This window comes from Sarcophilus harrisii, chromosome 1 (assembly GCF_902635505.1).
Source record: "Sarcophilus harrisii chromosome 1, mSarHar1.11, whole genome shotgun sequence".
Taxonomy (NCBI): domain Eukaryota; kingdom Metazoa; phylum Chordata; class Mammalia; order Dasyuromorphia; family Dasyuridae; genus Sarcophilus; species Sarcophilus harrisii.
Window position 1 is genome coordinate 481726782 of NC_045426.1, and position 20135 is coordinate 481746916.

The 20135-nt window shown below is 32.4% G+C and overlaps 1 protein-coding gene across 2 annotated transcripts in view; it reads left to right on the plus strand.

Annotated features, from left to right (window-relative positions):
- Positions 1–19506, plus strand: part of DSC2 (desmocollin 2) — a 33688-nt gene extending 14182 nt beyond the window's left edge. The window contains exons 6-17 of one of the 2 annotated variants that reach the window (XM_012541362.3): positions 821–965; positions 2033–2199; positions 6219–6353; positions 7120–7305; positions 9269–9528; positions 9669–9811; positions 10931–11158; positions 13161–13397; positions 13970–14094; positions 17013–17309; positions 17891–17936; positions 18020–18158. In XM_012541362.3, the coding sequence (XP_012396816.1) occupies positions 821–965; positions 2033–2199; positions 6219–6353; positions 7120–7305; positions 9269–9528; positions 9669–9811; positions 10931–11158; positions 13161–13397; positions 13970–14094; positions 17013–17309; positions 17891–17926 (1959 nt within the window). In that variant the 3' untranslated portion in view covers positions 17927–17936; positions 18020–18158. Of the gene's footprint in view, positions 1–820; positions 966–2032; positions 2200–6218; positions 6354–7119; positions 7306–9268; positions 9529–9668; positions 9812–10930; positions 11159–13160; positions 13398–13969; positions 14095–17012; positions 17310–17890; positions 17937–18019 lie in introns of both variants that reach the window. The other variant, XM_012541361.3, reaches the window with a different exon arrangement.
- The last annotated feature ends 629 nt before the right edge of the window (positions 19507–20135 follow it).

Sequence of the window (20135 nt, forward strand, 5' to 3'; positions counted from 1 at the left end):
CAATATTTCTATTTTACTGATCAAGTCATGTCTTCTTTTTCCTTTGGGTTGATAAAAAGAAAAAGTTTCCATCCTTTAAGTCATCCAGAAATAGAATGGGCTACCTTGTAATGTAATGTGACCTATGTCATTGGAGAACTTCAAACAAAGGGTGGATTAACCACTTTTGGGATCTTTCAGCTTTCTCTTCCTCTTCTTTCAATCTTTATAAAATATAGTTGTGATCTGAAGGAATTAACCCCCTCCCCCCTGACCCAGCTACTTATCCAAATTATTCTAATGGAGAGATCCAGTTATGCTTTTGTCATGGCCATTTGGAAAATACCTTTAAAATACTCAAACATGTTCTAATTTATTCAACGTTTTGCAGAATCACTAATTTTCTTTCAACTATATTTTTAATTTGATTTTTACCATTGCATCATCTCTCATTTTTCATAGATTTTTAAAAATTAAAAATAGACTCTTATTTTACATTCAAATTTCTTGAATGTATTTCTTTTCTCTTTTCTTTTTTTCTCTTAACCAAAACAAAGCATGCAATACAATTTGTTTTCCCAATTTTAGATTCTAGCCATTTTTTATGCTCAATGATATAGTTTCATAATTTGTCTCATATATATTACAAATGCTAAATAAATGTGTGCTGAATATAAAAGTATATTTCACCATTCTAAAAACAAATATATTTAAATGAAGTGGTTCTCTTTGCCTGTGATAGTTATAATTTCTAAAACTAGAATCATTAGGCTTTGTTAATATTTTACCTTAATGATTTAAACATATGGTTTAATTTTCCTTTTTTTCTTTCCTTAAATAGTTAATTGCCTACGCATCAACTCCAGATGGTTATTCTGTAGACATGCCATTACCCCTTGAGATCAGAGTTGAAGATGAAAATGACAACTACCCAATTTTCACTGAAAATCCTTATCAATTTGAAGTTCTTGAAAACTCTGGAGCTGGTAAGTACATCTTTTAACAACAGATCACATTAAAATGGAATGATTTTCAATGACCTATATTATGGTAAATATAAGGAAATACAATTAGGAGAAAATAGGTATCTTGTACAGTGGTGATTCTGAGATATGAGACCCAAGAAAGGGCTCTTTGATTAACCAAAATGTTTGACTAATGAATTGTGGTAAGATCAGTGAGCAAAGATTGGGCATTTGCCAGACTTTTTGAAAGGAAGTCCTTGGGGTAAAGACATTCCAATAAAAGAAAATAATATGACAAAGTCATAAAGATATGAATGAATATAGAATTGTTATATTAAAATTTAATTATTTAATTTTATTTAATTAATTTAATACTTTCATTTCACAGTAAAAGATTTCATGGAAAATAAGGTTGGAGAAGGAAGGTAGAACCCAGGTTTTAGGATGCTTTGGAAAAGTCAGCAAGAAAGATTTCGTAGAACACCAGCCCTGAAGTCAGGAGGATCTGAGTTAAAATCTGGCCTTAATAATAAATAAATAAAATAGAAAAACTATTTTTAATGACCTCCTGGATCAAAGGAAAAAAAGAAAGAAAGGATAACAGGTAGAAGATTATTTTGATAATTATCAATGAGAATAGTAGGATTTGAAGTAAAAATTGGCAGTGAGGAAACTGAGGCTTTTAGAAATTGCATAGTTCACATAATATGAAACAGGTAATGTGTCAGGGATGGTATTCACAACACTGGTCTATAACAACTATTAACATTTTTTAAACAACAGCTAACATTTATACAACTCATTGTAAAGCAAAATACTTCACAAGTATTTTCCTCTTATCCTTACAACAACCCTGAGAGATAGGTGTTATCTACATTTTACATATGAGGGAACTGAAGCAGACAAAGTTTGACTTATGCAAGGTCACATAGGTAGTGTCAGAAGCTAAATTTGAGGTTTTCCTGTCTTCAGAGACAGTACTCAGTTCACTTTGCCATCTAGCTGTCTCTGAGGTTCAGTATTCTTTCCATTGCGCCATGGAAACATGTAAAATATATGTGTATTAAAGATGTCTTTTCAATTTGTAGGTACAACAGTGGGTCAGGTCTGTGCTACAGATGCTGATGAACCTGACACAATGCATACCCGTTTGAAGTATACTATTATAGAGCAGCAACCACCATCACCTACATTATTTTCTATACACCCAGTCACAGGTGTGATCACCACAACATCATCTCGGTGTGACAGAGAGGTAACTTGAATGTTACAAGACTAAGTACTTAAAGGACAGGCATTCAAAAACAACTTGTTTGGTCTTAAATATGGAATATTTCAGTAATTCAAAGTTTTGGTTGCACTAAAATTTTAAAAAAATTATTAGCAGAATTTGTGAACTCAAGTAGTGAATCCATTTTATGATATTAAGAGCATTTTTTAAGTTTAGATTTTTTTGGATCATTTATTTTAATATATATATATATATAATGACAAATTCAAGAAACATCATTTTACTGAAAGTCAAGGAAAACTAACTAAAATATAAGAATACAAAGAGATATTTGCTTCATATGATTCACAGGTTTTATATTTTATAGATTGTTTGTATTCTTTGCTCTATGAAAAAGATATATTTAAAAAAAAGTCATTGAGGCAAATCTCACTTTATTACTAATATGTATTTTAAAATCATAGATGTCTTTACATTGAAAAGATTCTTCTAATTGCATTAGAAAAATCTCAACTAGAAAAGCAGTCAGGATAAGTCATAGATTTTTAACCAGAAGGAAACTTAGAGGTCTTTGAGTTCAATGTTTCATTTTACAGATGAAGAAAATGAGGAACTGAAAGGTTAAATGATTTGCCCCAGGGTAACACAGCTTATTTGTGAAGTAGGATATGAATCTAGGTCATCCTATCAAGCCCAATACTCCATCTACTATACAATACTGCCTCTCATTCAGCAGAAGTGAAATTAGTTTCATGACATGTTGAATATGATACAAATAAACAAACAAACTTGGCACTCATTTCCTACCCTTTAGCTCTCACTTTTTTTCCCTTTATTATACTCTGTCTTCCCTTAATCCCTGGCATTCTTCCATGCCTGAATATCTATTAAGACAGTATTAGCAGGGCAGCTAGGTGGCATAGTGGATAGAGTACCAGCCCTGAAGTCGGAAGGACCTGAGTTCAAATGTGATCTCAGACACTTTACACGTCCTAGCTGTGTGACCCTAGGCAACTCAACCCCAATTGCCTTAGCAAAAAAAAAAAAGTAATAATAATATTAGAGCACTCACAATTTATCTTCCTTTTTTTGTCTTAAGTTTTTCACTTTCCAATAAATCTAATTTACTTTAGTCTACTTAGCCAATGCATATGCCTATAAGTAACATATCCCATTCTGTAAATACTTTAGATTTGAGGCTTCAGATTCTAGAAAAATAAATAGCTCATATCTTTTTCAAATATGTGTTTAGATAGGGTGGTGAGGAAAAGAGTTTCTATATAAGAGTTGCATGAGTTTTAGTAAGGATAGCGATCAGGAAGAAAATGCTAACACAATTCTAGTTGATCTTTATAGAAGATTTGGAATTACAAGATTAAATTGAATAAAGGAAAGGAGAGGTTGTAGGGGGGAAAGACATTTTAGGCAGAAAATTATTGGGGAGTCTGTTTTCCCAAACATGTTCTCATCTTATGAAGATGGTAATCTTATAAATAACATGATCCAAACTTTAAAACCCAGATTTTACAAATAAAAAAGCAGGTTTAAGAAGGATGGATGTCTTTATGGTATAACATAGGTCTAATTAGGATAAAGGTATCTTGACTTCTTTTTCTATATTATTTTTCCCAAACCAAATTGCTTTTTACAAAATTATTTTTAACTAGATAAAGCAGATAATTCATAGTAAAGTAGAAGAAACAGAATATAAATGGCCATTTTCTCTATTGAAGTAGTTTGGAGATCTGAGACCTGTTTCACTGTATAATGAAGAGTCTTATTAGGACAGTGTTTTTACTATGATCTTGAGAAAAGCATTAATTCTCAGAAAGTCAGTTTCTTAATCTGTAAAATGGGAAGTCAAATTCAACAAACATCTATTAAGTACTGTGTAATTCACTGAAGAATCAAATATAAATTAAGATACATGCCCTATTTTAAGGTGCTTACAGTTTAATAGTTAGCAGAAGATATATACAAATAAATTTTGTGGTGTTCTCTTCTTTTATATAATATATGATCGTTCTGTGGGAGCAGGTTTCTTGGGGAGGTTTTCTGGAGGCAGCCTTAGTTTCAGTTCAAAGTAATAATCACTTCAAATGCAGCCAGCTGATAAAGTCCAAACGTTTATTTTCTCCTTCCAAGTCTTACCTCTTTCCTTGGGCCTGGTAGCTTTCTTAGAGGCCTCTCTCTCTCCCTCCTTGGTTCCAAGAGCTCTTGCAGTTTGTCTTTTGGCTCTTCCAGCTTTTGCCTCTAGCTCAACTCTGACTTGTGGCTTCTCAATCTCCAACTGACGCTCCCCTCTCAATCTTTTCAACTCAACCCTCCTGACTGAGCTCAGCTATTTTTATGCTCTTTGAGGTGTAAACTCAAAGGTTGACTCCTCCTCTGAGAGTTGGATTATGGGAGGTGTGAATGTGGATATCTCATAATGAACCCTGAAATCTCCCAAACATGTGAACTACTGTGTGAGCTAATGTGTGAACTCTCAAAGGTGTTAACTTAAGCACTGTTTCTATCAATTCCTTTGAGTTAACATTAGGATTCTAACAAATTTTATATAACAGAATGTGTTTAGTGTGGAGGAAAGGAACAGACAACATGCTATGAAAAATCTGAGGAAGGAAAGATCACTTTCATTTGGCGGGAAAGGTTAGGGAAGATGTAGTACCTGAGTTTTGCCATAAACGATAAGAGAAATTTCAAATAGGATAGCTTGAGGAAGAGACGTGGAGGATGGTATAAGTAAAAGCATGGAAACTGAAAAGGATAGAATGAGAAGGTGAAAAAGTGAATAGCTCATTTTACCTGGAGATACTATTCAGAAAGTTTGCACACTAAATATCCTTATCTAGGAATGGGAAAATGTGAGTAAGTCTATCTGGTATAACTCAGTTGTACAGTTCTGGGCTTGATCTAAACATGACTTTCATCATTGCTTGCTCCCAGTGCTTTTCACAATACGTGGCACATTGTAGGTACTTAATAGATATTTATTGACTGACTCCTCCAATTCAGAGATATGTAAAAGCACTGGAATAGTATGAACTCTATGACACTGAATAAAAACTAGGGTCTACCACTTTGCATAGTGAAAATTCAAAGGGAGAAAAGCCATGGGTACCACAACTACATTGTTCTACCTTCATTCTCCCTGCCATAGTTATTCCTTCTACACTCTTCCCTATAACCATATTTTAGCCCAATTGCTCTAAGATATGTCATCTCTTTCCCATTATCTAGCTGCTCTATTTATCCTGGCCAAGTATTAACCCAGTTAGCTACTACTTGCTTTCCCTACTTTTGGCCATTCTGGTAATGTGAAAGCATCCTGATTACTTGTGACTTTCATATCCATTCTTCCTACATTTCTGAGAAGATAGATTTAGGCTTTAGAATACGTTGAATGAGAAATGCAAGAGTTAATATTTTATTCATAAGCAAAAAAGTCACCACCTTTTTTTTTTTTTTTTTTTTTTTTTTTTTTTTTTGAGTAAGGGAGACACTGGATTACAGCAGGAGCATTAGGAAATTATTTGTCTAACAGAATGGTGAATAATTTGGAAAGGACAGAGTTTAGATTTATAGAAAATCAGTTAGGATATTATTTTGCTATGATGAAAAAAGGAATAAAGGTATAACATGGTTTCAAAGGAAGTGGAAAGATGTGGAGCGATCCAAGAAATGTCTTGGAGGTAGAAACAAAAGAACTTGAATTTGATTCAACGGGAGGATAAAGATACCAAATTGAATGTGAGCCTTACAGGTAAGTAATGGTGAGTATAGTGGCACCATAATTAGTAATAGAGAAATTACCTGGAAAAAATTTCAAAGGCATAAAAATTCCTGCATCATTTACATCATAGATATATTAGGAGAAGCAAATGAGACAGTGTTTGAACCTTTTAGGAAAACTAAAAAGCATTATAGAAATTCAAGTTTGAATTATAATGATACTTAATCATGTATTGGAAAAAAATGGATGTTTAATGTATATAGGCTGATTCTTATACCCTAATAATGATAATTTACTTTTTTTTCAGGTTGTGGACAAATACAAATTGACACTAAAAGTACAAGATATGGATGGTCAATATTTTGGCAAGTTTACTAAGTCAACTTGCATCATTTCAGTTGGAGATGTGAATGACAACTTGCCAATTTTTACAAGAACCTCTGTAAGGGCATATCTTTGTCAAATGTAACTCACAAGCAAACATTTAATGCCAGTGTTAAATGCTCCTATGTCCTAACTTGAGTCATACTGTCTAATGTAATACAAGATTTAATACTTAGGAAAATATTCACAAACTTAGGTAGTACTTAATAAGAGTTAAGTTGTCTTTTATTATTACCAGTGGAGTGATTTCTCCATCATAATTTAACATAAATTCATTTTCAAACAGAGCTAGTCCTTGGGAAATTTTTCTTTTATGTTGTCTTTATGTATCTTCCCTACTTCTTTTATTGCCCTTCCCATCTAGTATTATTTTTAGTTCAGTTATGTTTACCACGAAGCAAAAATCTGGGGAAAAATTACTCTTAATCAGATATTAGGTGTCCCAGGAACTGTGTGTTAAATATGGTAGCTAGGAAGAGAGACAGCTTTTGGTAAAATGTTAACTTTACTCCTTGAAACCATATATCTCCATGTTCCTATCTATACTAATGCATAAGACTAGCCTAGCAAAGCTCCTTGCCTGTAACTCGGGGATAACCACAATTTGAATTCATATTTTATGTGGCATAGACAGACACATACCCACAGACAACTACCTCCTCACATGTTTACACACACACACACACACACACACACACACACACATACACACACATTGACATTGATTTAGGAATTAGGAAAATGAAAATAACTTTCACTTCTTTTATGTGGTTAATGTCTTTCTACAGCAATATTTAATAAGAACAATGTGTTTTTCCCCCCAGTATGTTACAGAAGTAGAGGAAAACAAAAGCAACGTGGAAATACTTCGATTAGCTGTAGAAGATAAAGATTTGATTAACACTCCAAATTGGAGTGCTAATTATACCATTTTAAGGGGTAATGAAAATGGGAATTTCCACATTGTGACAGATCCCAAAACTAATGAAGGAATTCTTTGTGTCGTTAAGGTAAGAAGGTTTAAAAAATTAAGAATTCAGTTTGAGAAGTAGAAAAAAAAAGCAAAATCAAAAAATTGTGTCAACTAAAGATTCATTTTGATAACTATAGAAGTAAAATGTTCATATAAGGAATTAAATTATTGTGTTTGACTCATAGAATTTCAATCTTAGAATGAAATGCTACAAATATGACATTCAAACTCTCAAGAAGTAGTTTTCTTGCCTAGAACTCTGAAAAAGGTTCATTTAGCCATTGCTTGAATATTTCAAAAAATGGGGAGTTCAGTACTTTATAAACCACATTATTCCATTTTTGAATGATTTTGATTTTATGAAAGTTTAAAAAACTAGTTATGACAAATACAGTGCCTTATAATTTATACTTATTAGTCCTTACTGTAATCTCGAGAACTATATGGTTGATCCTTCTTCCACATGATAGCCTTTCATAATTGAAAAAAACTATCATGTCTCCCTCAACTTTTTTCTTTAATCTAAAATTCCTCAGTTTTTATCATCATTTTTTCAAGTGACATGGTTTAGAGTCCTTTTGTCACACTGGCAATCCTCACTAGGATTTATTCTACCTAGTTTGTCAATATCCTGCTTAAACTATTACATCCAGAAGGAAACACAATACATCAGATGTGCTTTGATTACAATGAGGGATTTTTTGGCTTGAGTTAGGGGAATGAGATCTGATTTTTTGATTTGTTTTATGTGAAGAGGGAGGTAATTTCTCACCATTTCAGCAACATTACAACTTCTAACATACAAAAAAGCTTTTCTAAAACATAAGTATTAAGTAGCTTTTCAAAATGAAATGGAACATAGTTTCTTTCCATGATTCAGGATGATTTGTGCTAGATGAGAAGGTGGATTTTCCCATAACCTAATGAAAATTGACCTGGACTGATATCCACATGTTAAGGAAAGTTCTCTGTCACCTCTTTATCTCAGAAATGATTCCATGAGCCTGTTATTCATAAACTATGAGAGCTTAGAGTCGAAAGGTTGTGGTCTGCTTTTTATAGGATCATATTAGGATATACATTTGTAGATGAGAATCTTTGATTCTCAACCTCAGTGAAGAGAATATCCGATATTTGTCTTTTCTCCTAGGGCATGTATTCCTGTGGAGTCTAGGGATATACTGAGTAGACAAAAGCATTGAATGAAGTCAAGGGTCTTAGGCTTAAGTGTCAGCTTTGCTACTTATTCCCACATTTATGATTTAGAACAAGGCATAATGTTTTGAGGACCTTAGTTTTCTTACCTGTAAAGTCTAGAGTTTGGATTAGGTAATATCTAAAAAGTTCTTTCTACTTCTATATCTATGATAAAGCCATGTAGATTTGCTTCCTGAAAACTAATTATGGTCAGAAACTATGGGTTGTTCTCACCACTAGTTGAGCATGAGGGCCAAGATACTAAATTGAACTTTCAATTATATTTGTTGTTTATTTTTTTAAAAATATTGGTAAATTTTATTTAAAAAAAATTATCTAAATCAAAATAAAAAGAACAAATTAAAGACCAATTAACGGAAATTAAATCTATTTTTAATTAAAGCTTTTTATTTACAAAACATATGCATGAGTAATTTTTCAACATTGACCCTTGCAAAACCTTATGTTCCAAAATTTCCCCTCCTTTCCCTTACCCTCTCCCCTAGATGGCGGGTAGTCCAATACATTCAACCATATTTTGCATGTTTAATGGAGTGGTGAAATTGAAAATATTTGATTGAAATAGGAGAGGGGAAAAAAGGAAGAGAGAATATTTCTTATTCTTTGATATTAGTACTCTTTATTCCCTTAATGTGAAAAAGAAAACTTGGAAGAATATAATAATGGTATTTATGTAGCTCAAAAATCACTTCATCATATAAACTCTTTATAAAATCAACATTGACAAATAGCAACTGAACTTGCATAGAATTTACTCTGATTTAATGCTTTTGATTTTGCAGGGACTGAATTATGAGGAAACACGCCAAGTAGTCCTGCAAATTGGTGTAACAAATCAGGCTGCATTTTTTGGGTCTGGTGGTTCAAAGACAACAGGCATGAGCACAACTACAGTTACCGTTAATGTTAAAGACCAAGATGAAGGGCCTGAATGTACTCCTCAAATGCAGACTGTTCATGTGAAAGAAAATGCAGTACTGGGGACACAGTTCAATGGTTATAAAGCCTATGATCCAGAAACTAGAAGCAATAGTGGCATCAGGTACTAATGAGAGCATATTGAAACAATTATACATTTATTATATTTATTAAATTGAAGAATTGCTAAATTTTCATATCATAATTACTCTTTGTAATATTTTTGACATTTTAGAAGACCTGAATTTAATTCCTTATTAACAGGTATCAAACATTAAATGATGCAAAAGGATTGTTCACAATTGATGAAACATCAGGTTCGATCAAAGTTCTTAGAAGTTTAGATAGAGAGTCAAATACCTTCAGACATGGCTCATATAATATTACAGTACGAGCAGCAGACAGAGGTAAGAATGCTAATTTTTTTTCCTAAAAAAAAGTCTAGAAAAAAAGAACAACAGAAACTGGAACATATTATAAATAGTGCTTCTTCAATGACCTGCTTCCTTCCCTTCTCCCCAATTCCCTGCCCAGGGTAAAAGAAAGAGATTGCTATAACATGTTACTGATTTATGTATGCTTCTGATTTAATGTTTATTATTAATAAATCTTGTACTATATTTTGAAAGAAATAGTGTCTTAAAAGTCTTGCTACTTGAAATTATTAAAACATCAAACTTTTGATTCCTGTATTAGTGACTGTCTTCAATATGAAGATAAGTTACAAAAAGACTTGGATGTTTGATCAGAATGGAGGGTGGGGAATGGGGTAGCAAGCTTCTTGTCATTGCTAGTCTACTAATAATAAGCTGAAAGGATATGGAAACAATCTTAGATCATAAAATGGGAACCGAAAGTGATACCAGAGATCATATATTTAGAGCTAGGAGAAAACTAAAAGAATTTAATGAATTTAACAGAGGAAGAAACTGCAGATTGAAATGACTTGTTTAAATTTTCTTCTACCATTCAGTCCATCTTGTACCCTACTGCTAGATTAATCTTCCTAAAACATGACTTTGGTCAGGTTACTTTTTATTTGTATGGTAAATTCAGACTACTTAGCTGGGCATTAAGCTCTTTCCCCTCCCTTTTTTTCAATTTTTCAACTGAATCAAACTGCATACCTTGTTTTAGTGTACCTCAAACTCAAATAGAATCGAGGTCATTATTCTATAACCCTGTGGGCTGTGTGTCTGTAATGTTATCGATTTTGTTGTATTTTTAATTATTCTATTAGATGTTTTCCAATTATATTTTTATTTGGTTTGAGCAGCACTTGGGCAGTCTAGTCCATATGTTGCTTGTGGACTATGTGTTTAACTAATCTCTAGCCTTGGCTAGCCATCCATCCAAATTTAGTTCAAATGCCATCTAGTCTGTAAACTCTTGTTTCCACCCAAGTCCTAAAAGGTATATTACATTTTAGTTAGATGAGACAATATAGGAATATTCTTGTAAACCTTAAGGTACTTAATGCCAGCTGCTACAAAATTATTATTACTACTCTTATTTTTGTGTTCTAGATGGCAGAACATGTACTGGTATCTTGAGGATTATTGTTGATGATGTAAATGATAATGGTCCAGTCATATCCCAAAAATCAGTAATAATCTGCAAAACGCAAATGGGCTCAGCAGAAATTGTTGCTGTAGATCCTGATGAGCCTATCAATGGCCCACCCTTTGAATTCACCTTGCCAAGCAGTTCTTCACGGGTTAATGATGGAATGTGGAGGCTGAGCAAAATTAATGGTATGTATCCATAAATTCTTTTAAAAGGACTTTATTGCATGGAAAATAATCAAAATAACATTAATGTAATGCTTTAAGATTTCCAAAGCTCTTTACAAGTATTATCTCGTTTTAGTCTGAAAAAAAAAAATCCCTGGGAGGTGTAAATATATCAGTTTTACAGATGAGAAAGTTGACGTCAGTATGTTAAATAGCACAGCTTTTAAGTTGTTTGAAGCTGGATTTGAAATTGTTTTCCTAAATCCAGGTCCAGCTCACTTCACCACTTAGCTGCACCTAAATCTTGCTATCATTGTCCATTTTAGTTTCTTGTTTCCAGTACGAGAACAAGATAATCATAACATTTATATTGTGGATTAGGCAACAGTTTCACTTGCTGTTGTATAGGTACTGTCCTTTGCCTGGTTCAAGAATCCCTGAGGATTTCATTCACTTCCCTTGAATCATCCTGGTCCAAACAAAATAAACCTAGGTCTAACTAAGTCATTTTTTATTCTATTATTTCCTATTATTTGTATAATAAAATATAACCTACCCATCTTTTCAAATTCTTCATTTTCTAACTCTGCTCTACCTCTCCAGTTTACTTTAGATTATTTCCTTTCATTTGTTCTCTATTCTAGCCAAATTGACCTGCTTGCTTTTTTCTCTTTACAGACTGTCCTTTATGTTTAGAATGTTCTTTCCCCCCTCACATCCTTTTCTTGGAGTCTTTATCAGGCCTCACTCTAGATGGTTACATCCTAAGTGAAACCTTCTTTTGCTCCCTCAGTTGTTAATGCCTTCTTCACCTTAGATTACCTTGAATTTATTTAGATATGTTTTTGATTAATTCACCCAGTAGCAGCTACTGAAGGTTAAGGCTATTTTTGTCTTTGTGTTATTTCCCCCTTTTTATGGTATGGTATATCACTTTATTGTTTTTAGGGGTACTTTTAGGGAGAAAACTCCCTCTAATCATGTAACTGTTCTGTAACTAAAGTCTTATTGAGCACTGAGGTATTAAGTTACTCAGAAGGCACACTTGAACACCAGGTTTTTTGGACCCTGAAGCTGGTTCTCTACTGGACTGTCATTCATATAATCAGTGCTTAATAATTGTTTGTTGAATAAATCAGAAAATTTAAATATTTTATGACTGGATGCCCTGGTAATATATGTTCACTGATCTCTTATTTCTTCTTTTATCAAGACTAGCTAAGTGATGTGGTGGATGGTGCAGTCAACTAGATCTGAGTTTAAATTTTGCCTCACATATTTACTAGCTGGGTAAACCTGAGGAAATCATTTTATGTTTGCCTTGACTTCCACATATGTAAAATGGCTCCAATAACGATGCCTACTTTGCAGGGTTGTAAATATCAAGTGAGTTTATATATATATATAGTGCTTTACAAACTTTAAAGAACTGTATAAGTGCTATTACTATTATTACTATTGACTATGATAATGATAATAGGTAGATTAGTGCAGCTTCTGAAATTTCTAATGTATGTTTAGCTTCTAAAAGAACTTTGGATTAAAATGAAGAAGAAAAAACTTGGGAGGTATTATGGCTGTTTTTAAACATTTTAGAGACAAGTTTTTAGGTTTATTCTTTTTGACAATAGAATGAAAAGTATAGGATGGAAGTTACAGAAAAGAAGTATAGGTTTGATATAAGAAAAAGGGAGTTATCAATACCTTTGGAGATTGCTGTCTCTGAAGATAGTTGTTCCTTAGAGGTTCTCAGCAAATGCTTGCCACCACTTGTTAGATATGTTGTGGACAGAATTGTTTTTTTCAAGCATAGATTGTACTTGCAGGATGATAAGGTCCCTTCAGACTTTGAAATTCTGTGATTCAGTCTTTAATCCTTTTATCTACTTTTGGTATATTAACATTTATATTTGACTTCCTATTATTTGGGTTGTAATTAGTGCAATTGATGAAAATTCTTGAGAGAGGTACAGATGTTTACCTGCATGTTTTATAAGAAATACTGCCCTTTATTTTCTTTCAGATACTGCTACACGCATAACCTTCCGCAATGATCCAGGATTTGGGGTATATGATATACCTATTGAAGTTAGAGATAGATTTGGCCTGTCTAAAACCAATGTATTGAGTGTTAATTTATGTGATTGTGTTGTTCCAAGTGAATGTACAACTCGTGCAGTTCTAATGCAAGGTGCAAATGATGTAAGACTTGGAAAATGGGCCATCCTTGCCATGATACTGGGTGCAGCATTACTGTCTTGTAAGTGTTTGATTTACTCTAAATATGTAAAATATCCCTAAAATAATTGTTATTCTGAAAATTAGCATTATATTTAATTAAGGAGTATGTGCAGTACAGCAATTACATATAGTTCTGTAGCCAACCAATTCCTGAGTATATAATTAAAAGTGTGAACAGTATATATCCTGGCTTTAGTCTGAGAAAAGGGTTATTTGTCCTTCAGGGCAAAATAATGTTATCATTTGAATTTGTTTACATAAGCAATTCTTTGAGAAATTTTCAAGATCTTTTTCCTGAAAGAATGCTTTTATTTATATGCAAAAAAATTCTCTCCCAAAATTAATCTGAATACTATGAGAAAAATTCTGGGTTTTTAAAATTAAGCTAATTTGAATCAAGTAAAATTTTGTTCCATTAGAGAAGGTATGCTTTAGCACGTTGTTTTCTGTGTGTCCTATTGCATAAGCAAACGAGTAATCTCAGGTTACCCAAGTAGTCAAATAGAAATTAATTCCGTATATATCTATCCATGCAATTCTATACATAATATTTTAATATAAATTACTCAATTGGTTCTTTTCTCCTCATAGGTATTTTATTTACATTAGTTTGTGGAGCTGCTGGTTCTTCCCCTGCAAAAAAACCTTTCCCTGATGATTTGGCTCAGCAGAATCTTATTGTTTCAAACACTGAAGCCCCTGGAGATGACAGAGTGGTAAGTGACATATATTTTAAGAACAAATATTTAGCCACAAAAGGCTTGTTGCTTTACTTCTTTATTCCTTGATCTCATACTTCTCTTAATAGGGTCTAAGATCAAATTGAGTCTTAGCTAATTTACAGAGCTTTCAATCCATTTAGAACTCCATTTTTTTAAAGAAAAAAATTTACAACTGTGTAACCCCAGAAATTGTTTGTACTTTTGAATTTGATTCATTGTACCAAGTGTGAAATTTTACATTCATCTCTATTAATACTTTGGCCCAAAATTGCTAGTCTGTCAAAACTTTTTGAATCCTGATTCTGTTATCCATTATATTAATTATTTCTCTCAGCTTTGTTCTTTTATTCATCATTGATAAAAATTTTAAATAGCACAAGCCTCAGGACAGATATGGGAATATCCCATTGTAGAACTCTTTCCCAGTTTTCATCAACCATTAGTGACTTCTCTTTCATTCCCTCATACAACTAGTTTCAAATATATCTAATTGATATTTTTTTAAATCTCAAAATAATCTAAGTATATTAGATATTCACTAATTATATCTCTAATTATATTTCCCATAATTTTGCCTAGAAATGAAATCACAAGCTACTTCCCTTTTTTGAAAATCATACCATTTTTTTCTTTTCTAGATCAGATGACCTGAACACATGGTTAGGAAGATATACTCTTTTCTATCTCCTTGGTCATTTTGGTTATCTTATCCTTTAGCCATTTTTGTTGTCCTTATTCTATCCAAAGACTATTTTTCTTGGTAGAAAAACAGATGCAAAATGATAATTGAACAAGTCTACCTACTCAATTTTCATTGCCCATCCTCCTGAAACAGCTTATCTTTGGCAGCAGCTAGTTACTGGGGTAGGGTTTATTTCAGAGTAAGTTTTCTATGTCTATTCAAGTCATTGACTAGCAAAGGTAATGTCAAGTTGGAAAAAGAGATAAATATGAGAAAATAATTAATATAATTATAGCACCTCCAACATTACCTGTTTTATTTAGCTGTAGTCTTGGGGAAATGGTAAACCATAAAAGTAAGATAGTGATTATATTATTTTTTTAGAATTTTACAAATTCAAACCAATCATCTCAATGAAAAGGAAGGAAATAGTCACTTCAGACAGCAAATAGCTGATTTCTTTATCAAACAGAAAGAAAAAGGACAGTTAGGGGCAATACTGATAAAGAATATAAGCTCATTTGCAAAACACTTAGAAGAGGGAGGATAGTGGACAAAATCACTTTGTAAAGCAATACAAATTTGAAGGGAGGAAAATCACTAAAGAACTCAGTATGAGGCCCAACAATGATTTTTCAGAGCATTTGTAGTTGATAATGGACAGAGGACAACAAATAGATATGCAGTAAAATTAATCTACTATCTTATTTTGGTTTCTATGTGATTTTAACAATAATAACAAATGGCTTTTATATGGCAATTAAAAGTTTACAAAATACTTGTTAGGTACTTTAGATATTATTATAATTTTGTAGATAAGAAAACTGAGTGGCTTTAGCATGCACTTAGTCACTCAGCTAACAAGTGCCACAAGCTAATTTCATATCCAAATTTGCTTATTCCAAGTCTAATGCTCTATTATGCCCTCCTTCCTTTCAATTATTAGCTATATTTTAATGAGTGGGAGAAAAAAAAGATGCCTGAGCATGTTAAGTTTTGGTTATCCAATTGTATAAAATTGTTATTAGTACTTTAATATAGAACTATGATGTCATCAGTGAGGCACGCTAGATGTGGAAATTCCTCTCATTGATACAGATTAACATCTGGTCTGTGTTAATCTTAAAAGTTGCCTGTAGCACCGAGAGGTTACATAACTTGTCTGAATCAACAGATGGCATGTGTCAGAGGCAAGACTTGATCCAAAGCTCAAAAGTAGGGACTGTCTTGCTTTTCTATTTATAGCCTTGGTGCTTATACAGTTCTTTGCATGCAATTAGTACTTAGTTCCTGCTTTTTAAATTCATTTTATTCATTCATTCTTTATTGACTCCTTGGCCAGTAGTTAGTCCATTACAAACACTAGTTGATTTTGAACTTTCTCAGTTCCCAGACTATATATCTTTAAATTTGGGGTTTTACAGAATCCTTGCTCCTATTTGGGTTTGTGTTTTTATTTTTAAGTTGACAATAAGAAGAATTAGTCAAATTCAACAAATACATGTTCTATGTAAGAACTCCCCAGTAGGCATTGCAAAATAATAAAAATAATGAATATATTTTCATTAATAAAAATAATGAAACTGGTCTTGTCCTCCAAAGGTTCACAGGGAAAATAGTTGCGGAAAACTTTGTAATAAAAGGGAAAATGAAATAGGTTATGAAAGAAATCTAAAAAACAAATCTTTACAAGGCATTTATGAGAAATGGTGAGGAATGCTTCTATGTGTGCTGCAACATTATGTGATAAGATTTCAGGTACAGCAAGATAAATTTGTGCAAAGATAGTTTAATTAACTTTGAGGGGTAAGAACTGGAAATATCAAGGGAGACTAGAGAATTTACTCTAAGGATTTCAAGAAAAGTAATATCTTTCCAGTGAATATTGGTTTTTAATCCCCTCCAAAGAGGGAAATATGCAAGAAGGCATCTGTTTTTAAATGCCTTTCAGACTTGGGGCATCATGGATCAAGACAAGATGGCATCTATTCTTGACCAAACCAATTCTTATACCAAGTAAAAACTTAACAAATGTGAGCTGAATCAAACTATATATCTTGTTTTACTGATCTTATTTTTTTTTCAGACAGTGATTCTAGAAATGAAATTATTTCTGGAAATTTAAGCATATTCAAACTAGAAAAAATAAACATTAAATGTGAGTTTTTTCTATATGTACTTATTTACTTTCTTCCTAACCCTCAATCCAAACTCTTTTATTTTCCTTCAGTATTGTACAAATGGATTGACCACACAGAATGTGAACACTGGTTGCACACTAGTATCAGGAGTAAAAAATGGTCAAGAAAGCTTTGAAATGATGAAAGGAGGGCATCAGACTTTAGAATCCTGTCAAGGAGGAGGACACCATACCCTGGATTCATGTAGAGGAGGACACCATACCCTGGATTCATGTAGAGGAGGACACCACACCCTGGATTCTTGTAGGGGTGGGCAAGTTGAGATGGACAACTGTAGATACACTTATTCTGAATGGCAGAATTTTACTCAACCCCGTCTTGGTGAAGTAAGTCTTCCTTAATTTTTAAAGATAAAGTTGTTTTTGATGTAATAATAGGAAATTAGCCTATATCTTCCTTAAAATAATTAGCTTTATTCACAGGAATGTTATATTTCCTCACTTGAATTTTGGGCTTGGTTATATCTTGGAGGAAAAAAAACCAGATATGTTAATTTACTTATTCCATTTATGTCCTTAACAGCTATTTGTAATTTTTTTTTGGTAAATTATCTCAGTTTGTAGAGTTTGGGGAACCAGAGTTTGAAATCAAGCGTGATAAATATAGTATTTAGTCTGTTTAGTAACTTAACTTTATTAAAAATATCTGAGCACATATCCTGCCTCAAGATGAATTAATTATTATTTCCCTTTGTTATGATTTCTTAAAGAAACATAGAAGAGATAATAAATGTAAAGTTATTTGAAAACCTTAAAATATTATACAAGTCAGTTATTATTGAATAAGAAAATTTTTATCTGTGCATGTATATATAATGTCTCCTTTCCGATAATTAAAAGCATACTAAAATTGATTTTATAGTATAATTATGATATATAGACCAATCACGTGCATTTTTTGTATGTAGGAATCCATTAGAGGACACACTCTGATTAAAAATTAAACAATGAAAGGTAAATCAAAGAAATAATTTTATGTTAGTAAGTTTAGGTGTCTTAAAAAAATAATAATGTGTTGTTCATTTTTTCCTCTGCAGAAGGTACAAATGTGCAATCAGAATGAAGATCAGACCCATGCTCAAGACTATGTCCTTACATATAACTATGAAGGAAGAGGCTCTGCGGCTGGTTCTGTAGGGTGTTGCAGTGAGCGCCATGAAGAAGAAGGGCTTGAATTTTTAGACCACTTGGAACCCAAATTTAGGACTCTAGCAGAAGCATGTATGAAGAGATAGATATCTCTAACAATTCAGTACTGGGACTTGGAGTGGAGTTGTGGTTTTGTGTTTTTGTTATTTGGAGAATTTAAAGCTGGGATATTTTAAAACTTGAATGCAACATATTACATAGGTTTTTATTCTTTATTTGAGAAAAAGCTGTTTTGCCAAAATGCAGTTCCACATCTTATATTAAGCATGAAATTTTACCTATGTTCACACTTAAAACAAAAAATTACCTGTCTTCCTTTGAGGAGATGGAAAGATAATAAAATGAATGAACTTGACATTCTTTACTAGTGAATAGTAAAGGCACTTGGCTATTTGTAGGATTGCCTTAGAGGTATTATAAATATGATTATATTTTGTTAGTTCATGGATAAACATTCTGAATTAGTAAGTCTGTAATAAGCCCCATTTTAAAAACACTACAGTTTTACTATTATCAAGCACTTAAACTTAAAAAGTTTAGTAAAGCTCTTTTTAGAGGCTCTACTTTTAACCATTATTTTAGTCTCTTAGTTTATCAGACATATTCAGCATTGGTAATTGTGAGGATGCTTAAAAAGTTTTTTCCCCATTATTTTAAATAGTCTTCTGTAGTCTTAATAACAGTTTGTTTAGTAAATGCATTGTGAGCAGTGCAAGATTTCATTTAAATTATCACTCATTACGATTTAATGGAGTCCAGGTTTCTGATGATTTACTGTATTAAAAAAAAAAATCGGCACTGGATCTACATTTCATCTTTTGACTGCCATGGAAATGTAGATTTCAAATATATTTTCAAAAGTATTTGCATATCTTTGAAAGTTTGTTTTTGCAGTGTTTTTCTTTGATATAATCTTCATATCATAAATGTTATATTCTTTATTTAAAATATTTAGCCTAAAATACCTATAATATGGGCTAGAGGAATTCAAAACTTATAAAAATCTTCCCCCAACACTGATCCCCTTTGCTCTATGGACTGCTTTTGTTGTATGTAAAGATATGTCTTCTTGATTTTTTGGAAATATGTTATTATAATTGTATCAAATGTGTTTGGTGACTGTTTTACTATGTCTTTTAGTCTTTAATTTTTCCATTAAAACTATAGAAATAAAATGTACTCCATGCTTTCAGTAGAACCAACTTAATTTTTTTTAACTGGGAGAAAAATAATATGTGTGGATATATAGAGTTTAAAATTCAATTCAGCAATTTATTAAATACTTACCTTGTGGAAAACATTGAACTAAATAATGAAGATGAAAAATGAAATTCACTATAAGAGTAATTCCATGTATTCAGATTCTTAGAATGTGACAGCAACAGAAGAAAGATAAAAAATAAAGTGTTCTAAGAAAATTTGATAACTTTCAGTTATGTTTATTGAAGAATCATGGTAAAGGTTTACCTGAACTGAACCTTGAAGAATTTCAATAGAGGGAAATGAGTATGGAGTAATTTCAGGGATAGAGATGTCTTATGCAAATGCATGGAGAAGATCAAGGTCATGGAGACAGATCAAGGTCAGAGAACAGCCTGTTTGTTGTGAACATGGTGGGTGTGGAGGAAAAGAAATGTGATACAATGCTGGAAAGATAGATGGAAATCAGTGTGGGTAGCCTTAAGTGGAAAACAAAGGAAACTATTTTAATATAGAGGCAATGGGTAGTCACTATAGGTTTTATTTTTAATTGGTGTGACAATCAGATTTTTGGATAGAAATGGAATAGGATATTTTGGCAACTGTGTGAAAGATAGACTGTAACAAAGAATTCTAGTTAGCAGGACCTTTTGATTAGGTAACATGATGAGGTCTGAATTAAGGTAGCTTTATTAAATGCACAGACAATAGAAGCAAGAGATAATGAGATGGAATTAAGAAGACCTTGTAAGTTATTGTTAATAAAAGGTGTGTGTGGAAAAGTCAAAAATGACAATTTTGGGA